General features: G+C 39.4%; 1 protein-coding gene across 1 annotated transcript in view; it reads right to left on the minus strand.

Moving 5' to 3' along the window:
* LOC126366633 (uncharacterized) overlaps positions 1 to 18,702 on the minus strand; it is a 341,274-nt gene that overhangs the window by 99,935 nt on the left and 222,637 nt on the right. Inside the window, exon 4 of the mRNA XM_050009822.1 lies at positions 11,326 to 11,459. Within this exon, the coding sequence (XP_049865779.1) occupies positions 11,326 to 11,459 (134 nt within the window). The remainder of the gene's footprint in view (positions 1 to 11,325; positions 11,460 to 18,702) is intronic.

The following is an 18,702-nucleotide window of genomic DNA, read 5'->3' on the forward strand; positions in this document are numbered from 1 at the left end:
CTTCCGCCCCAGTGGCCATCGGTTCTCCTCGCTATGTGTCCTGCCCACTGCCACTTCAGCTTTGCAATTCTCCGAGCTATGTCGGTGACTTTAGTTCTCCTGCGGATCTCCTCATTTCTGATTCGATCCAGCAGGGAAATACCGAGCATAGCTCTCTCCATTGCCCGCTGAGCGATTGAAACTAAATAATATAATATATAATATGAAGTAAATTCAACAGAATTTCTTACAAAAGTTCGCGAGTCCGAAAATAAAACAGGAAGGTGTTTTCAAAACAAAGTTACTGAAAGGTGCTATTTGCAGATAATGAACTTTACAACTTGTTTTTGTTTTCGAAATAAGTTAAAAGTTCAGCTATAGAACTTCGCTTTTATAATAGTTTCAACAATTTATGCGCTTTATCTTAAAAGTGTTAAAAACGAGTGACTTACAACTTAGTGTCACGGGTTCGAATCTAGGGTCGGGCTCTAAACCACAGAGTTAGACTTGATTTTGTGGCGCGGACTATTATTTTAAACCTATTCTATCTTAAGTCTTCGTTTTATACAATACAATACAAAAACGCTTTATTGTACATATAAACACAAAACTAAAAACAATCACAAAAATGACAAAAGAAGCGCTATCGGCGGCCTTATTGCTAAATAGCAATTTCTTCCAGGCAACCTTGGGGCATAGAATAAAGAATAATACTACGTATAGAACGGACACTCTCCGCTCCGCCGCCGCGCGCCGTGTCGAGCTAGAATTACCTCACCTCCCCGATGGGAGTCACTTTAGTCTATTAAGCAGTATGTCGTTAAGGAGCAAGGGAGAGCGGACAGTGTCTGTCTCGCTCCCACGCATGAGGTACGGAGGCACACGGTAAGAACAAGATTTTGGAGTTTCCGGCCTGTGTAGGGTGAAAGAACTTGCTACATATTGGAGTCGGCGCTAATACGCGTCGGTGCTTAGTACACGGCGCAATAAGTTTGAAGTCATGTTTAGATTATCGATAATTGATATCACGTGGCTTCCAGAATGTCAATAAGCTCATCTTGCTTGCAGGTGGGTTTATAATATACAGGTATCACTGTCTTCGGGGATACAAGCGTTGTACTGTATTGTGTTCTGGGTGCGTTGTTGTTATCACACACACAAAACAAAGGCCGGTCATTGGTTGGGTGACCACAAAACAAAAAAAAAAAGTTTTCTTCTTGAGCTCCTCCGTGCTTCGGAAGGCACGTTAAGCCGTTGTTCCCGGCTGCATTAGCAGTCGTTAATAAAAATCAATCCGCACTGGGCCCGCGTGATGGTTTAAGGCCCGATCTCCCTACCCATCCATAGGGAAGGCCCGTGCCCCAGCAGTGGGGAAGTAAATGGGCTAATGATGTGTTGTTGTTACCGGTCAAGAAGTGAATGTGACCCGAGCCGAATCTACAATGAATCAAGTAAAAAAAATATCTTATCCATTTTATTTATTCACATAACACATAGCATATAAGCTCACGACTATATCCTAATTGGGTTAGTAAGGGGATGCAAGGGAAGGAGGGGAAGTACACAACACAATGTTTTTTAAACCCTACTTACCGCGGTGAGTATAGACGTCACTTTTGTACTCATGCGTCTCATGTTAGAGACATCGTAACGAAAACTTTGAGGGATGACTCAGACCATGATTCTGAGTTTACGTCAAGTGGGATTTCCCGTCGCTAAAGTATGTAACTGAAAAAACATAAAAATTTTCATGAGTTTTCCGACAGGAAACCTCACTTGATATCAACTCAGAATCATTGTCTGAATCATCCTCATCAGTTTTCGTTATGGTGTCACTAACACCCATGCGTACCTACGCATGGGTGTTACGAGTACCTACTCGTATGGCAACCTGTGCGTACTTGTTGATGCTGTGATATCGTAACGAATACTGAGGGGGATGATGCAGCTCATTATTGTGAGTTAATATCAAATGAAGTCTTCCATCGCACAAGTAGAATAATAATATTTAAAAAAAATATTTTTGTAACGGAAAATTCCACTTGATATTAACTTAGAAGCATGAGTTGAATCATTCCCCTCATTGCGTTACGGTGTCACTAATACCCTGTATCCCACATCGGGGTTGTCATAATAACGCATGATGATTTAAGACAAGACATGAAAAATATACCTAATTAATTAAAAAAATACCTACTACGTTTAAAGTGACGTTCTTTGAGCCTAGATTTCACAGAAAATTCAAGATAGATGTATGCAAATTTCATCCTTAATAAGCTTTGCGGGTAAACCTTTGATCCCGTTGAAATCTTACATGTAATTACTGTGTTCTCTGAGATTAGTGTTGTGTGGTGTGTTTTATTTGATATGTACATAATTTATTCAGAGGCCTGAGTTTGTAAACTGAAGGTTTGTTTATTTGTCATAATAGAACAGAGTCTTCTTTTTTTTTGACGTGACTTATTGTAGATTTGCCGCAGGTGGCATTAACTACTTGGCCGGACAAATGGGGAGCGCTGAAGGCTCTCACCTGGTACAATGTTTAAGACAACAGGCCTGAGGGTGCCCAGTAGGGCGCGAACCTCGGCTCAGGGCGTCGTCTGAGAGGAAAAATATTTGAAAGAATTAATCGACTCTAGTGGGTCGATAGCGATAAGCGCTGATTGAAGGACCACGAGGGAGTCGACGACCACGCCGGCGGGGTCGGTATCGTGGTAAGAACAGAGTAAAACAAAGTAAATACTTACAAATAAACCCTTATTAAGTAAATAGCCTCTCTCTCTTCTCTTTCCTGTGGGTTGTGAGATAAATGTCCGACCAACTCTGATATTAGCTACTATTGAGCTGCCAAAGGCCCCTGACATAATATGGCTCATGTAACGACTACATACTTAATTAAAGCACATAATAACGGGTTCTTACCGCGTTTAAATGGGGATATGAGACTCCCGACTACACACTACACACTTACTTAAGTAAAGTACTTACTTACTTACTTAAATAATAATTACTGTGGTCCTGTGGTTCACCGGCTTGCTTCTCAAATGGGGGGCGCTGGTTCGAACCCAGGTTCTGGACTTGCAACAATGAGTTATAAATTTATCTCGTGGATTCCGCAAATGCCTACTCGCTCTAGCCTACAAGACTCCCAGGTTATAACTGGTTGGAAAAACACCCTCCATTTCCTCATTTTTCCTCACCTTATGGTTGTCTGGAAGAAATCACTTTAAGAGATAAGGCCGCCATTTGCTATCAACTTAGTTAAGAGTCTTTTTGTAATTATTTCTTTTTATTTTGGTGCGATAAACTGCATTTGTATTGTATTGAAAAACAGACGACGACAGACAGTTCCAATCTTTCGCTATTCGCATCAAAAAGGAAGAGACAAAACGTTTAGTGCGGATTAGTGGTATATCCACAACATAAGGATGAAATGCCCGCCGACGCCTAGTTGTCCGTAGAAAATTAAATTTAAAAATAAAAATTAAATTTAAAAATTAAAAATCCTACCCCTTTGTTTACCTGTTGTGCATGGAATTCTCAGCCGCACGAGAAGAAAGTACGTACTTATCGACTAAATTAAATTTCATAAATTCATCTAATCGGGCATCGAACTCGGGATCCCAGGCTGGACTATCGAGCTCTGACGTCATCAGAAGTTTGTCACAATAGTATCCTCCATTGTTCCGAGTTATTCGAATGAACGTTGTTCGGAAAACCGTAATTACATTCGGATAAAGAGGTATTATGCCGCACGCTCATTTATCAAGGGACGTCGCGCCGTCACTTCTACGTTGGTGACATTGCGCAGGCGTGCATCCAGAAATAATTTAGGGTGGGCCACCAATGGTGAATAATAATAATAAATAAGTTTATTTAGGTAAAACCTACGAAACACATATACATTTACAACATTAAAATATACACACATTAAATTAATATTTAGTTGGAAAACATAAAGGTATATGGGTGCCGCAGCTCACCAAAAAAGGCCAGGGTTCAGTGAAAATTTACCCAGAGAGCAACACTGATTTTCAACCCACGCCGATCGGTGAAACACGATTACTTGCACAATAAATTAAAAAAATATATATAAAGGTGCTGATTCCTTTAGACACCATCTAATTTTATTTTAAGTTAAACCTGTGATTTCCTTTTCCACTGAAAAAGAAAGGGACGGGTAATCGACAGATATAAATTTTACGGAACACACGTCAATTTTAGGCAGAAATTTAAAAAGCCCTTCCAAAATTTTATATTGGCCAATATCTTAAGCATTAAGCTGACAACACACGTCAATTGGGTTGCATATAAACGAGATGCTTATTTTATTCGCCCGGGTTGTTAATTCAATTTAAAATTAACAGTTGTCAATCACCGGTCGCTTTCCTTTTTGGCGGATAAGAAAATGACAGGTATAACTTAAAATAAAATTAGGATATGTTGCAGGAATCTATTATTATCCTAAACTTAGAAAAATATTGAAATTGATAATTATAAAATATGTCGTAGCAGTGGGGGTCGTAACATCATTATCAGAATGGAGGGTGGGCGTTAGAAGACAATAATGGCCGTCATCAGTATCACAATCATTTTATTTACTTCCACATAGTTTTTGTATCACGATTAAATAAAGTCACAGCATAAGGTACACACTCACGGCAACGTCACGGTATTCGTAACGGTTACACAGTCTCTCGTTATCTAGCGCGCATAAGGACGTTAGCGCAAAGGGGCCCTCCACCACCCATGGTTCCTATATTCGGACCGAATCCTCGGGACATGTGAACGTACTTGCTAGGTGCTCTTTTCCGATCACACTTTCTTGACGTCCCTACAAGTTATAGGTGAGCGACTATAGCACTCCACGTTCCGATCGTAATTATTCGACACGTCCGCTCAAGACGATGGTTCGCGGTAGACTGCTCGACTAGAATGGCAGTGCACGTCCGCTCGACACGACGACTCTGTAGTGACTCCTCGACTTCACGCAGCTCTGCTCGTACGCCACCTTTCGTCGGAGCGTTGCAACTTCATGACGGAAGTGATGTAACTTCATTTTATTTTCCGATTTGATCAATTTCTCTTCTTAATTCATAACTAACTCCGACAAATATACAGGGTGTTAGTGACATCGTAACGAAAAAAAAAATGGAACGCCTATTTTATTGTACTAAAAACGATGGTGGGTGTTTTTCTTGTCGCAAATGTTTAATTAAGATTTTCAATTTTTACTGTGCCGCAATGTAAGTCGAACAACGCGCCACACAGACGCTAAACTTACGCGCGGCTACGTTACGCGTGTGAGATACGATGTTGATATCTAGGTAGGAGTTTTCATTCTCTTGTATTTAGATGCTTAGTAGTGGTTCAACGTTTAAAAATGTTGTTTGTTGAAGTAGAACACCTACTGCCACGATTTTTCACGCACGGTACCTACCTACCAGTTATTAAAACGTTCCTAACTTATTAACAATAAAAACTCTACTCTTGCCTTACCTTAATTGTTATTCCTTCGGATGAAGTACCTAGGTAGGTACCCTAGAACATGTCACGTCACGTAGGTATGCAACATCGCGTTTCCTCCGCGGTAGGTAGGTATCACACGCACTCACAAACACAACACCTTGCTCTTTAATAAACATCAACAATCTTCCATACTTTTGCGCAGTAAATGGTCTATGATCTCATCATAGTCGACACTACTCATTTACAGAATGAAACAAACACTCACAAACACGAAAAAAATATCCTCGAAAAACATCACGCGATTCGGGTCAAGCTTAGTATTCGACTGAGCGGAAGCGCGCGGCGGCGGCGTTAGCGCAAAGCATCAAAGGCGCCGACTAACGACGCACTGGCCGCGGCCGAGTCGAGCCGACGACTAGAGAGAGAGAGAGAGTATGTTTATGGTGCAAGTGACAGAGAAAGAAATAGTATCTGTTCGTATGCCTACTTTATTGGCGAGCGTTGCCCTTGACCCGTGCGCCGGCTATTCACCTGCGCATAGCTGAAGTTGTAGATACGTTATTATTATTATTGATGACATTGATAAAATTTAATAATTAGTAATTTTTATTTGTTTGTTTTAAATGTGCGTTCTATGCAGCTTAAAACACAATATGGGACTGAAAAAAATCTATTTTTTTTATGAATTTGGCGACAGGAAACTTCACTTGATACCTATCAACTCAAAGAAATACCTAGTATCTGTTCGTAATGCCTACTTTATTGGCGCGCGTTGCCCTTGATCCGTGAGGCTATTCACGTTCGAGTATCCATCAAGACAGATCAAACAAGCCCTAACTCGGAGGTCTTGCGTCCCAGGATCCTTTAATTATGTCTTAGAACCTTCTTGGCCTATGTGGTCCAGTGGTTGAGCGATGGGATGCGGAGGGTCCGGGTTCGTATTCCGGTGGGGACATATCACAAAAATCTGTTTATAAGGCCTTTGGTTGGGACGTTACAGGCTGATCACCTGATTGTCCGAAAGTAAAATGATCCGTGCTTCGGAAGGTACGTTAAGTCGTTGCTCCCGTCTACTAGGTACTTATGTAAGCACGTAGCCGTTATATGAATATTGTACACAGAACAGGATAGGTTTAATTAGTTCTTTACTGATGACTTAACAATGAGATTTAAAACTACGAATAACTTAGTACTTAGTACCTCGGTACGGTACCAACATGTAACAAGAAAAATAAGATCACTCCACTCTGACAATTTTTTTCTTTGAACATGCCGACATTGCCTACGCGGCGGAGTTGCCGAACTATCGATAGGTAAATTATCAATTGTTGAACTTGAAAATTGTCTAAACTATCGAAAGTAGTGATAGTACATTTAGATCGATACTAGCGATAGTACCGATAGGTCTTGCTTTGTAACAATAATGGGTATTGATCTAAAAGATTTATTTATTTTCGATTTTTGTGTAGCGAGGTTTTGCGTAGGTACTTACATACTAAGTTGGTGGATGGTTGACATAGTAGGTAACTAATTACCTAATCTGTGGTGGTTGTGTTAGTTGGTTGTTAGTTATTCTAATGACAACAAAGAATACAATTATTTACTGTTTCAACTGTTTTAGGTAGATAATGGCCCTGATTCCTATGAGTAAATGAATGAATAACCCGGTCGAATCAAAAAGGTATCTCGCTGGTAACTTAATTCTGTCGGTTGTTTTAGATTTCTGCTTAAAATTGACGTGTATTCCATAAATTTTATGCCTGTTGATTATCCGTCCATTTAAGAATAAGAATAAAATAAATTTATAATTTACGATAGACAGAGAAAGAAATAGGATCGGTTCGTAGTGCCTACTTTGTAGGCCGCGCCGCCGCCGCGCCGCCGGCGTGCGGCGCGGGGCGCGCGGAGCGGGGCGTGCGGAGCGGGGCGCGCGGCGCGGTGTGTGTGGCCGTTGACCCGTTCGAGCAGCTGTTGTCTCCATTACATCGAAAATTTTCGATAATTTGTCATTATTGTTTTTTTTATTGAAATTTGGGTTCTATGCAGCTAAAAGCACAATATGGAATTGAAAATAATTAAAAACAAAACTCAAAATTTCATGAATTTTGCGACGGAAAATTCCACTAGATATTAACTCAGAATCATGGTCTGAATCATCCCTTTCAGTATTCGTTACGATGTCACTAACACCCGGTATAAGTTTAAAAACTAAAGCACGTTAAGCCGTTGGTCCAGGCTATTAGCCGTAAAAACACTTCCACCAACCCGCGTTGGAGCAGCGTGGTGGAGTAAGCTCCATACCCTCTCCGGTTGCTTGAGGGGAGGCCTGTGCCCAGCAGTGGGACGTATATAGGCTGTTTATGTTATGTGTGTAAAAACTAAAACCAGACTACGGAAGAATTTTACTTACTAAGGAAAAGAACTACTACTACTACTACTTAAGAACTACTACTTTGTTTAATTATGTTCTAACTAAATGTTATAATGTGCATAGCTGTAAGTGATCCATAAATAAATAAATAATAAATAATAAATAATAAGAAGCAGTCCAGAATGGTGTCAGAAATTCCGTAGACTCTGTCTACCCATTAGTCACGTCAAGGACCTTTGGCGGCTCAGTAGGTAGAGTATCTCATATCTTTCACACGAGAGAAGAAAAAGAAGATTTACCTCACCGCCTTGTGTCTCATTTTAGCAAAATGGCCGTAAACCTTTAAGGAGTAAGGCTTTCTGACTGGACTGGATTGTCTATCTCAATCGCACTTACGCGTGTTCAGGCTATGTACAAGAAAGCAAGGTATAGACGCTAGTGACTTATTGAGGGTTGTAGTCTATAATGCGCTTCTCTCCTAAATCCTTGCCTGACGCCAGCGCTGCCGTCACGACGACGGAATACGAAACTAATTGATAATTACGCTGAACGCTTAGTTTTTTTTTAATTTAGCTCCCCGGGATATTGCGCAGAATAAAGATTGCCCCAGTTGATTAGATTTGAATTTCGAATGTGTACAGGTTGTTAGTGACATTGTAACGAAAACTTTGAGAGATGATTCAGATCATGATTCTGAGTTGATATCAAGTGGAATTTTCTGTCGCAAAAGTATGGAACCCGAAATTAAAAAAAAAAAAACAAAAACATTTTGATGAATTTTCCGACAGGAGATTCCACTTGATATCATCTCAGAATAATAAGCTGTATTATCCTATTCCCCTCAGTATTCTGATATACAAAATTTTGTCTCACAACAAGAGGTAATTCCACTTATCCAGTGTCTCAGGTATTATATATTTTTTATATAATATAATATTTCGTTACATAATACTTTGGTTAAGTCGGGGGTTTTGAGTTATTTTATTCTTTTTCGATGAAATTTTTACCGTCGTGGGTTTTTTTCAAAATTTTTAATTTTGCTTAATTTTATTTTATATAATAGTAAGAATTAGGAGGAGGAGGAGGGATTGCGTCCTCTAACATGATGGACTAATGTTATGGGCGATAGGCTGATCCCTTATCACCATAAGGTTCATCATATCCATCTTAGGACTTCGTATCAACAGTGGCTGCAAGTTGTCTTTGATTACTTGTGGCTCTGCCCACCCCATTTGGGATTACGGGCGTGAGTTTATGTATGTATGTATGTATAATAGTAAGAATTGTGGATTACAAAGAACTTACACAACCATTCTAAGATTGGCATTAAAATGCTCTCCACGCGTACAGTTTCGTTTAATTAAATTATGTACTCTCGTGCGTTAAAAGTGCTATGCAGTTTAACATTAAGTAATTGATATTAAACCGCGATGTTGCAAACACTTGTATGAAAATCTCATGAAAGTATTCGTTTTATTTGGATTCCATCGCCGCACTTGATTTGCCATTCGTGTTCAGATAAACGAAATATTCAACTCCGAATATAAATCATACATCGTTGAGCATACCTATTAATTAGTAGAGTGCTGTTAATTCCGGATGAATTCCCGGATTGCCGAGTAGTTCCGTGGTCGGACGTGAACGCATCTCCAGCCGTAAAGGCAGTTAATCAACTCGCGACAGCTAGCGGGCGACATTTCCCCCTTTCAGAGTTTATCACAATCAAACCACTTCAGGCAAGACGCTTGTGCCCACTTTCCTCAGTCATAGTTACATTTTTTACCAGGTTAAAACCCTCAGTCATCCTGGCTTTGCCCAGACATATAGTGAATGTCATAGTCAGTGAAGTCAAACCAAACACTTATTTATAAGATCGTCTCACTTACAGAAAATTTTCTTTTAATCTTTCTTTTTAAAAACGTGACGTTAAGTTACTTTTAGAAACAGACGATGATCTACAAACGAAAATAGGACATTTGGTGCTGCATATAAGAATTGGGTCTAGCATGAAATGGATTTGAGGTTCTGTCAGCCAAACTGATTGGCAGTCGCTAGAATTAAAAAGTTATTTTGACTCCGATGCGATACCCGAAATAGGGAGAAATTGTGAAACGGTTCTCAAGGTCTTATAATATTTGACGAGCTTAGGATTTCTTTGATGCCGTGGTAGCCCAGTTGGATAGACGCTTGACTCTTACTATAAGGGCGCAGGTTTGAATCCAGAACGGGTCTAAACCTATGATTTTCGAAATCATCAATTCATATTTGGATCACAAATGATTATCACGTGCTCAGCGGTAGGGAAAACATCGTGAGGAAACCCACATACCCGAGAAATGCGTTTCGGAGGTATGTGACATATCCTGTATTGGGCTGGTTTTTCCTTCACGGGTTGAAAGGTCAGACAGGCAGTCGCTTCTGTAAAAAACCGGACCTGTCAAATTTTCAGATTAGGTAAGTGGACCCTGTGAAAACGGGATAACGCTAGGAAGATGATGGAGTGATTCAGCTCTTTAGATTATTTTCGCCATCTCGATTTGATCTTTGTTTTAGTTAATCGTCTCCAAAAGACTGAGTAAGCAGATATTAAACTAGAGAACTACTACTTTATTAGGGAATTCTGAGAATATTCAGAATATTCGACCGTTCAAGGACTCCCTATTACCACGGCTGCACTACGAACAAAATGATGCAGTTGTATAAAGGGTGTCAAGATGCGCAACCAATTTATTGCCGACAATCGAATCCTGAATAATCCTACTGCTGGCGCAACCATTTCAGACCCATGATACCCCTTGCGATACACCTGGTGGTATTGTGGGTCTTTTAAAGTCAAACGATACCCCCAACTAATAGTGTTGTGATACTAATTAGCAACGATGGTGTTATGGGGAGATAGGGCTCCAAGTAATTACCTCCTTTAATTTTCTTTACCTTTTTATAAATACAGATTAACCAGGTAAAATTAGCTATAAATGACATCATGCAAGGGATTGGTAAAGTAAATATCTGCTTTCTCCTATGCTGCATTTTCTCTATGTAGATATTACTCTGGCAACTTATAAGGTGGCCTATATCTAATATTACGTCTTTCGGCTCTTATATCAAACGAGATCAATTTAAATCGGATATCATGCTGCCCACGTCACTCTAGGGACTATGCTACGTAACTTCGATGCATACAAGGTGTTAGTAACACCGTACCGAATACTGAGGAAGATGATTCAGTTCATTACTCTGAATTAATATCAGGTGGAATTTTCCGTTGAAAAAGTATGGAACTCAAAATAATAATAAAAAAAACACTGTCATTTTCATGAGTTCAAAAGAAAATTCCACTTGATATTGACTCAGTATCATGAGCTGAATCATCTTCTTCAGTATTCGGAACGGGATTATTATCTGTATATGACAGCTGACACTCATGTAACAGAGTCCTAGGAAAAAGGCTATATCAGGATCACGTACTTTTCATATATTCTCTCACGTTCTAATGTGTTACTTACATCTCTTCCATTGAGCAACCAGGTGAGGTTAGCCGGAGGGTCGGCAGGTGGCGAGGAACACTGCGCCCGGAGGGAGTCTCCGGACGCGTACCAGCCCTTCTCCGCCTTTATCGTCGGCTTCTCTGACGGCAGTTCTGGGGACAAAATGAGAAATAACTCAGGATATTTCAATTTCTGTATCAAAAGAAGGTTTCGGAACTGACGTCGACTAGTTTACATGTCAATGTAGTCAAATTAGTATAATGTTCGCACGGGTCTGTGAGTTGTGGAAAAGACCAGCTGGTCTAACACGCGCAAGCAACGTGATAAAATTATCGATCGATTCAATATATTTTTCGAAATCAATAATTTTGTTTTTTACATTGTTTTAAGTTTACGCGGTTATTATCATAATTACGGGATGACTGATGAGATTGGAGTGGAGTAGGCCGTGATCATGGCACTTGCAACAGTGTCGAAATATCGGGAGTCTCATATCCCCATTTAAACGCGGTAAGAACCTGTTATTATCTGCTTTAAGTTTGTTTTTTCCCTAACATGCGTGCCACGTGATTTTGTCGTATTTTGACAGATATGTGTTTGAATGGTGTGGTTTGACTGATGAAAATTAATGGAGGACGTATTATTATACATCTTGTGCCGACCACGACGATGATGATCACGAAAGAAATCCCTAGGCCGCCGCGTTACTGTCGCAGATTCTCCATTGTCAATTAGGGACTTTCTTAGCTATGTTCCTCAAAAATAATATAGATGGCGCTGTACAGGTTTATCTTCGTTTAACCTTCTAATTTCATGGATAATAGACATATGCATCTTTTATCTTTGTTTTGGGTGTAAATGATGACCCTTGTTATTACATCTTGCAACAAATATTGTATATATGCTTCTGCCATTATATTGTATTTTGGATCAATTATGTACCCGAGCAATGAGAAAATAGGTAATTATCACGTTAAAGTTGTACAACACCATCTATATTGTTTTTTGTGAACGTACTCTGGAAAGTCCCTTATTAATTTCAGTACAATCCGTTGCATATTAGAGACCCCCCACACTAGCGTCTTTCGAGCGTCGTCGTCGTGCCAGCGTCCGCGGAACGTCCACGCGACGTCGACGCCGCGGCGACGCGACGCCAGCGCTGGCCGGCGCGGCCGAACGCCCAGCGTGCGCTGCGCTAGCGTCGCGTAACCGCGGCTCCTGTCGCGTACAATCAGTGTGAAAATGGATTCCGACGAAGAAACACTGCTGTTGATATTACTGATCCAAAAATTACGCAAACGAAAAAGGAAACATCGTCGTCAACATTGGGAACATCCTCTGTGTAGTGCTAGAGTTCAGGAAAGACGCTAGTGTGGGGGGTCTCTTAAAATAGAATAGAAATTGTTTATTATAAATTACATTTATTGTGGCTCGGATTATTATTCTTAGTCTTCGTTTTATAATAAGAAGTTATATGTTTCACCAGGATCCTTTTGTACAAACACATAGTAGGAAAATGCGTAAAATGACGTACTTCACCATATAGCTGCTAATTTGCGAGAGCTAACAAATCAGGGCCTAATTTCGTTACTACAGAGTCTTATGTAAAGAGCGTGCTCAGTTGCGAGGTCAAGGCATTACGTTAACAGTTAATAATCCTTTGAACTTCAGCTGTGCTTTTAATAAAGGCTTTATGAACACGTACGAAAGACTAATTTTGATTCAAGTGCTGGAGTCAATACCTAGCTAATTGTTTGTGTGTACTGTGGAATTAACCGCCTGTGACGCTGTGGAAATTCGTGTGAATTTGTGAATGTGATATGGTTGTGAATGTAGCCTGAATAGTTCAGGATAGAAAATACAATCGACTGTTTCTACGCTGGTTAGGGAGCTAATTAGAAACATAGGGCTATACCTCACTGGGAAACCATGGTTGCGCCTTAGGCCAGGCGCGCACTACGAGTTTTTCGCCGCGCGGCAGAAAAGAGCAGCGGCATAATGTCGCACTTTAATACTGCGCCGCTGCGGTGGCTCTGCCGTCAAGTGCGCGCAATACAATTTAAAACTGTTTGGTACAGAATTACAGTGCGACATTATGCCGCTGCTTTTTTCTGCCGCGCGGCGAAAAACTCGTAGTGCGCGGCTGGCCTTATGCAGTTAAAACCTGGTGGGTTAAAGAGGCCGCATCAAAGCAATTCATCTAAAAAAAGTAATATTACAATTTGAAATTAGCGCACATAAAAGTAAGTATATGTACGTATAGTATAGAGTATTTATTATATTAACTTTAGTAAAAGTAAGTACACACACACACACATACATAAAAGTAAGTATATGTACGTATAGTATAGAGTATTTATTACATTAACTTTAGTTTTACTTTTAGGTATTTATTTATTTATTTTTTATTGCACCATCCCGCATCCAAGTTGTTTGCAAATGTTTGTTTCCTTTTGGTGGTTGCCTGGAAGAAATTGCTCTAGAGCAATAAGGCCGCCCAAATTGTACTGTTTTCATGTGTTATGTCTGATTGTTGAAATTTTAGTTCTGTGCAATAAAGTATATTTGATTTGATTTGATTTTAAGTAAAGTAATGCACACAAATGTCAAATAGCAATATTTGATAAATTATGATTCAAGATAAATTATGAAATTCTGTTTTCTAAATAAAGACACATCTAAAACTAACGAAAAACGTTTTCTTTTTTCAATTTAACTCATTTATGAATTTTAAACAATAAAATCGTAATAATAAGTCCGACATTTTATCACGTTTTTCTATGACGTCACAGTGTGCTTTTTCAAACAAATTCCATAGTAATTTCGTGTTTTGACGTTTAGTAAAAAGTAACTGATTTGACTAGTTGGAAACTAGCCTATTGTTGATACATTGTTGTTATTGGTTAATGTACAATGAATTGATTCTCTGGCCTCCATGAAATATGAAACGGCAGAAAACAGCACGATGAAACTAAAATATCAAACTGCATATCTTAAAGAGGTTATTACCGTGTAGATAAGATACGAAATAGGTACATAAAGTAGCTCCCGTCTCAGCATCTTAAACACACTCAGCTCCAATTTTACGTTGACGCAGAAATAATATTTGCAAAGAGATGGTTAAAGCTTGTTTGGATACTCGGATCTTTGCTTCCTGTTCACTTCGCTGTTAAGAAATATTTACTATATTTCAGGGAAGTTTTTGATTAATAATTGATAGGCAGCGTTTTCGAAAGAAGAAAGTTCTTTGTCTAATATATTTTCTTCCTTTTCGGGGAAGTGAAGACAACATTTTTTTTTTTGGTTATTTTATGTTTTATATTCTTTTGTTTTTTCTCCAGTTAATGTATGTTTTTAGTGTATGTTGTGTTTCTTATTATCACTTTGGCGTCCTCACATAAAACGTACATTCTTTCTTATTTTTATTTCTATGATGAATGAAAGTAGACATACGAAATAGAATCATGATGCGGGTTTAAGAGGTAGAGTTGGAAGAGTCAAATCTTCAGGTTAGGTAAGCGGATCCTGTGGAAAACGCGATAATGCTAGGGAGATGATGACTACAATTGACAACATTTCAAATTTTTAAGCCGTGGTTTTTTTGTGCTATTTCGAAAGTACTTGTTTAAATAGAAGACACGTATTTTTTCTTTTCAAGATTTTTCCACTAGAAGTTACAAAAAATATTTTTTGAAAATTGGATTCTGCCATTGATAGAATGGAGGCAGTATAATGTAATGTACCTTTGCATGCATATTTAAAACAAGTCTCAAACAAAGTGTCATGTTATGTATGACATTTACTTTTTTATAATTTTTATGTAAAGGTCTGAACTTATTATGCCTTCCTCTTCTGACCTCGTGGATTTTTCAATATATTTCTATTATTACTGAATTAAAAAATCTGAAAAAATGTGTTTTGTGTAAATCATAGAAATATCTCGAAATGGTTTTCGATTTAAGGCACCTTAGTAAAAATGAAATGTTGTCAATTGGGAATACTACTAATTAATCACCCCCGCTGGTTTTTACCACACCCCGGACACTTCATATAAAAAACCTCGTTTTACACAGACACTACATATTGACGTTATCGTACATTTGTGTGTGTTACGTCTAACGCCCATAAGATTGAAGACTAAAGTAAGACCGAGGGGGGGAGTTAGGGGTGCTTAGCCGTTGGTAGAGAGCGTAGAGTCGTCGTTCTGTAGTAAGTATTGTTGTACTTTATTCTATGGTCGACTTTAGTTTTAAATGGCTGCGTGAAGGAGAGCGCGTGGAGTCCGCACACTGTGTCTCGCTTAGGCAACACACAGTAAGAATGAGATTTTTGTATGAAGTTTCCAAGGTCTGACCTGACCTTACCTACAATATTACCTGTAGGAAAACCTAGGATGATGTTTGAGCCACTTGTTCTGTCTTTTTATATTTCTCTTAATACGCCTAGCTACTCAAGGGAAACACACCAAAAAGACTTTATAAATTAAAAAAAATAATAATTAAAAACTTTTTACTTCTTGTGTGTGAACTCCGACTATTCTATATCCGAGTTTTTATTCCTCCCTTTTGGTTTTCCTTCATTATCTGTAATACGTTTTTTTCCGCAAATATTTTAAATAATCCTAAATGTACCAATAAAGGACATTAATGTTCATTTCAGAACGTCTAATAAAACAAAGAAAACAGCAATTCTATGCCAATAATAACATTTTTTATTTTGACATTGCGTAGAAAGCCAACAAGTTTATTTACGAATGACGTGTGGCCTCGAAAACGATTGCTTATGACATAACGAGCAATCTTGCTTTGTGGGGGCATATCTTGTGATGTTTATGAAAAAAAAGGTACTTACAAGAAATGGCGAAATTGTATTTGAACACGTTGGAAAGGATTTTAGAGGGAAAATGGGCCGGAATCCAGAGCGCGCCTTTGAAGTTTGCTTTGGCAAATTACATTTTGATTTTAGAGTCAAGCCGTGAGGAATATTTTAAATGCTTGGCTTGTTTGAGATTTCTTGATTGAGTTGTTTCTATGTTGGATTGAGAGCGAATAAAAATAGCACGAGTTCAGTCCCGGGAATGTCGCAAAACCGATTGCGTCCTTCTGACATGATGTGTCAGAGCTTACAGAATAGTGGTTGGTTTCGGTTTTCCCTTTACGGAATGGTTTCATTAAATTTCACCAAAATCTCTGTTCATCTCATCTGTTCTCTTTGGATTTTTTTCATACTAGCTGAGCACTGTCCTTTAATTTAGGAATGTGGTACCAAATAGAAATTCATAAAACAGACGTAAGTGTCTCACTAAGTTAGGAGACTCTTCAAAACATTGATACATTACTACACACCCGAGAGGGACAACTTTGCGTAACCTTCGAAGCAAGTAGAAGGTCTAAACGAAAGTTAACCGACGATCAAATCAAATACAAACTTACACAAACTATCTTTATCTTGATTCCCATTTGAATGTGAAGAGCAATAAGTTGTGATACGATTGGGAGCCAACATAGAGCAACAAGGACCTCCACGGATCAGCCAATCACTTCCCCGCGCCTAATCATGATACCGGCGCACTACGTGGTCCAATGGTTTAGCGTTGGGGTCACGATCCGGAGGCCCCGGGTTCGAATCCCAGTGGCATATCACAAAAACCACTTTGTGATCCCTAGTTTGGTTAGAATATTACAGGCTGATCACCTGATTGTCCGAAAGTAAGGTGATCCGTGCTTCGGAAGGCACGTTAAACCGTTGGTCCCGGTTACTACTTACTGATGTAAGTATGTAGTCGTTACAGCATGTCAGGGGCCTTTGGCGCCTCAGTAATAAACCTGACACCAGGGTTGATGAGGTTGGTAATTCACTTCACAACCCACACGATAGAAGAAGAACCCTGTCGCACTGTCATATTTGACATTTAATGGGACTTATGTTTAATTTGTCAAAAAAGTTAATGTGACATGGTTTCAAAGTGTATACATATTAGTACTCCTGACTGTACCCTCCTTGAGGTATCCAGTGGGTAACGACTCGTGCCCATCGCTCCGGATGCAGCCGTCAAACAGTCCAATTCACTATGGCGACATGTCACGTAATACTTCATAACTAAACAGCTAATTAGATCCGAACAAAAGTGAAGCAGAAAAACAAGTTCACAAAGGTATTGGAAATATAAAATGAAGCTATAAATATTTCTCGTGAACAACTTCATAGAAACTTTGTTCAACTTCAAGAGCCTTTGAAATTTCCCAGGATTTAGATAGGTAACTTTCTCCTACAAGCGTAGTCTTTTTTAGACTTCTTCTTCAGTGATTGATAACCAATAATGCAATCAAGTGTTACAGATAAAGTTATGCGCGTTTTAGTGACATTGTAACGAAAACTTACAAAAAAATCATGAATTTTTCGACAGAAAATGTTACTTGATATCATCATCATCATCATCAGCCCATTTACGTCCCCACTGCTGGGGCACGGGCCTTGCTTATGGATGGATAGGAAGATCGGGCCTTAAACCATCACGCGGGCCCAGTGCGGATTGATGGTTATTAACGACTGCTAATGCAGCCGGGACCAACGGCTTAACGTGCCTTCCGAAGCACGGAGGAGCTCGAGATGAAAACTTTTTTTGTGGTCACCCATCCTATGACCGGCCTTTGCGGATGTTGCTTAACTTCAACAATCGCAAACCGAGCGCGTTTACCGCTGCGCCACCGAGCTCCTAATCGAGTTCTGAGTCATCCACTTCAGTATTCGTTACTTGTATGGCTATCTCAACGTACTTGTACTAGGTGTTGGTGACACCATAACGAATACTGAGGGGATTGATTCAGCTTATGATTCTGAGTCATGTGGAATCTTCGGTCGCAAAACTATGGACCTGTAAATAAAAACGCCCGTGCTGGGATTCAAACCTGCGACCTTATAATGAGTGTTAAAAATTCTTCCAATTGGGCTACTAAAGCTAAAGAAATGCGGGTAAACAAAATTAATAAGGTGCTTGTATTTACCTTGTTTAACATTTTTAATCACGTATCGCCACGATTAAAATAATGTACTTTGTATAAAGTAGGTACGTGTATCTTTTAAATAACATAAGCTCAGTTCAGCTAGTCAGAAAAACTAACGACATCTGTGGTCCAGTGGTTGAACGAGTCCCGGGTTGGAATCCCTAGTTGGGTAAGGACATTACAGGCATATCACCTGATTGTCCAAAACGTAAGATGATCCGTGCTTCGGAAAGCACCTTAAGCAGTTGGTGCCGGCTACTACTTACTGATGTAAGTAAGTTATCGTTACATGAGCCATGTCAGGGGCCTTTAACGGCTCAATAATAACCCTGACAGCAGAGTTGATGACGTTGGTAATTCACCTCACAACCCACACGATAGAAGAAGCTAG

The sequence above is a fragment of the Pectinophora gossypiella genome, chromosome 5, assembly GCF_024362695.1.
Source record: "Pectinophora gossypiella chromosome 5, ilPecGoss1.1, whole genome shotgun sequence".
Lineage (NCBI taxonomy): Eukaryota > Metazoa > Arthropoda > Insecta > Lepidoptera > Gelechiidae > Pectinophora > Pectinophora gossypiella.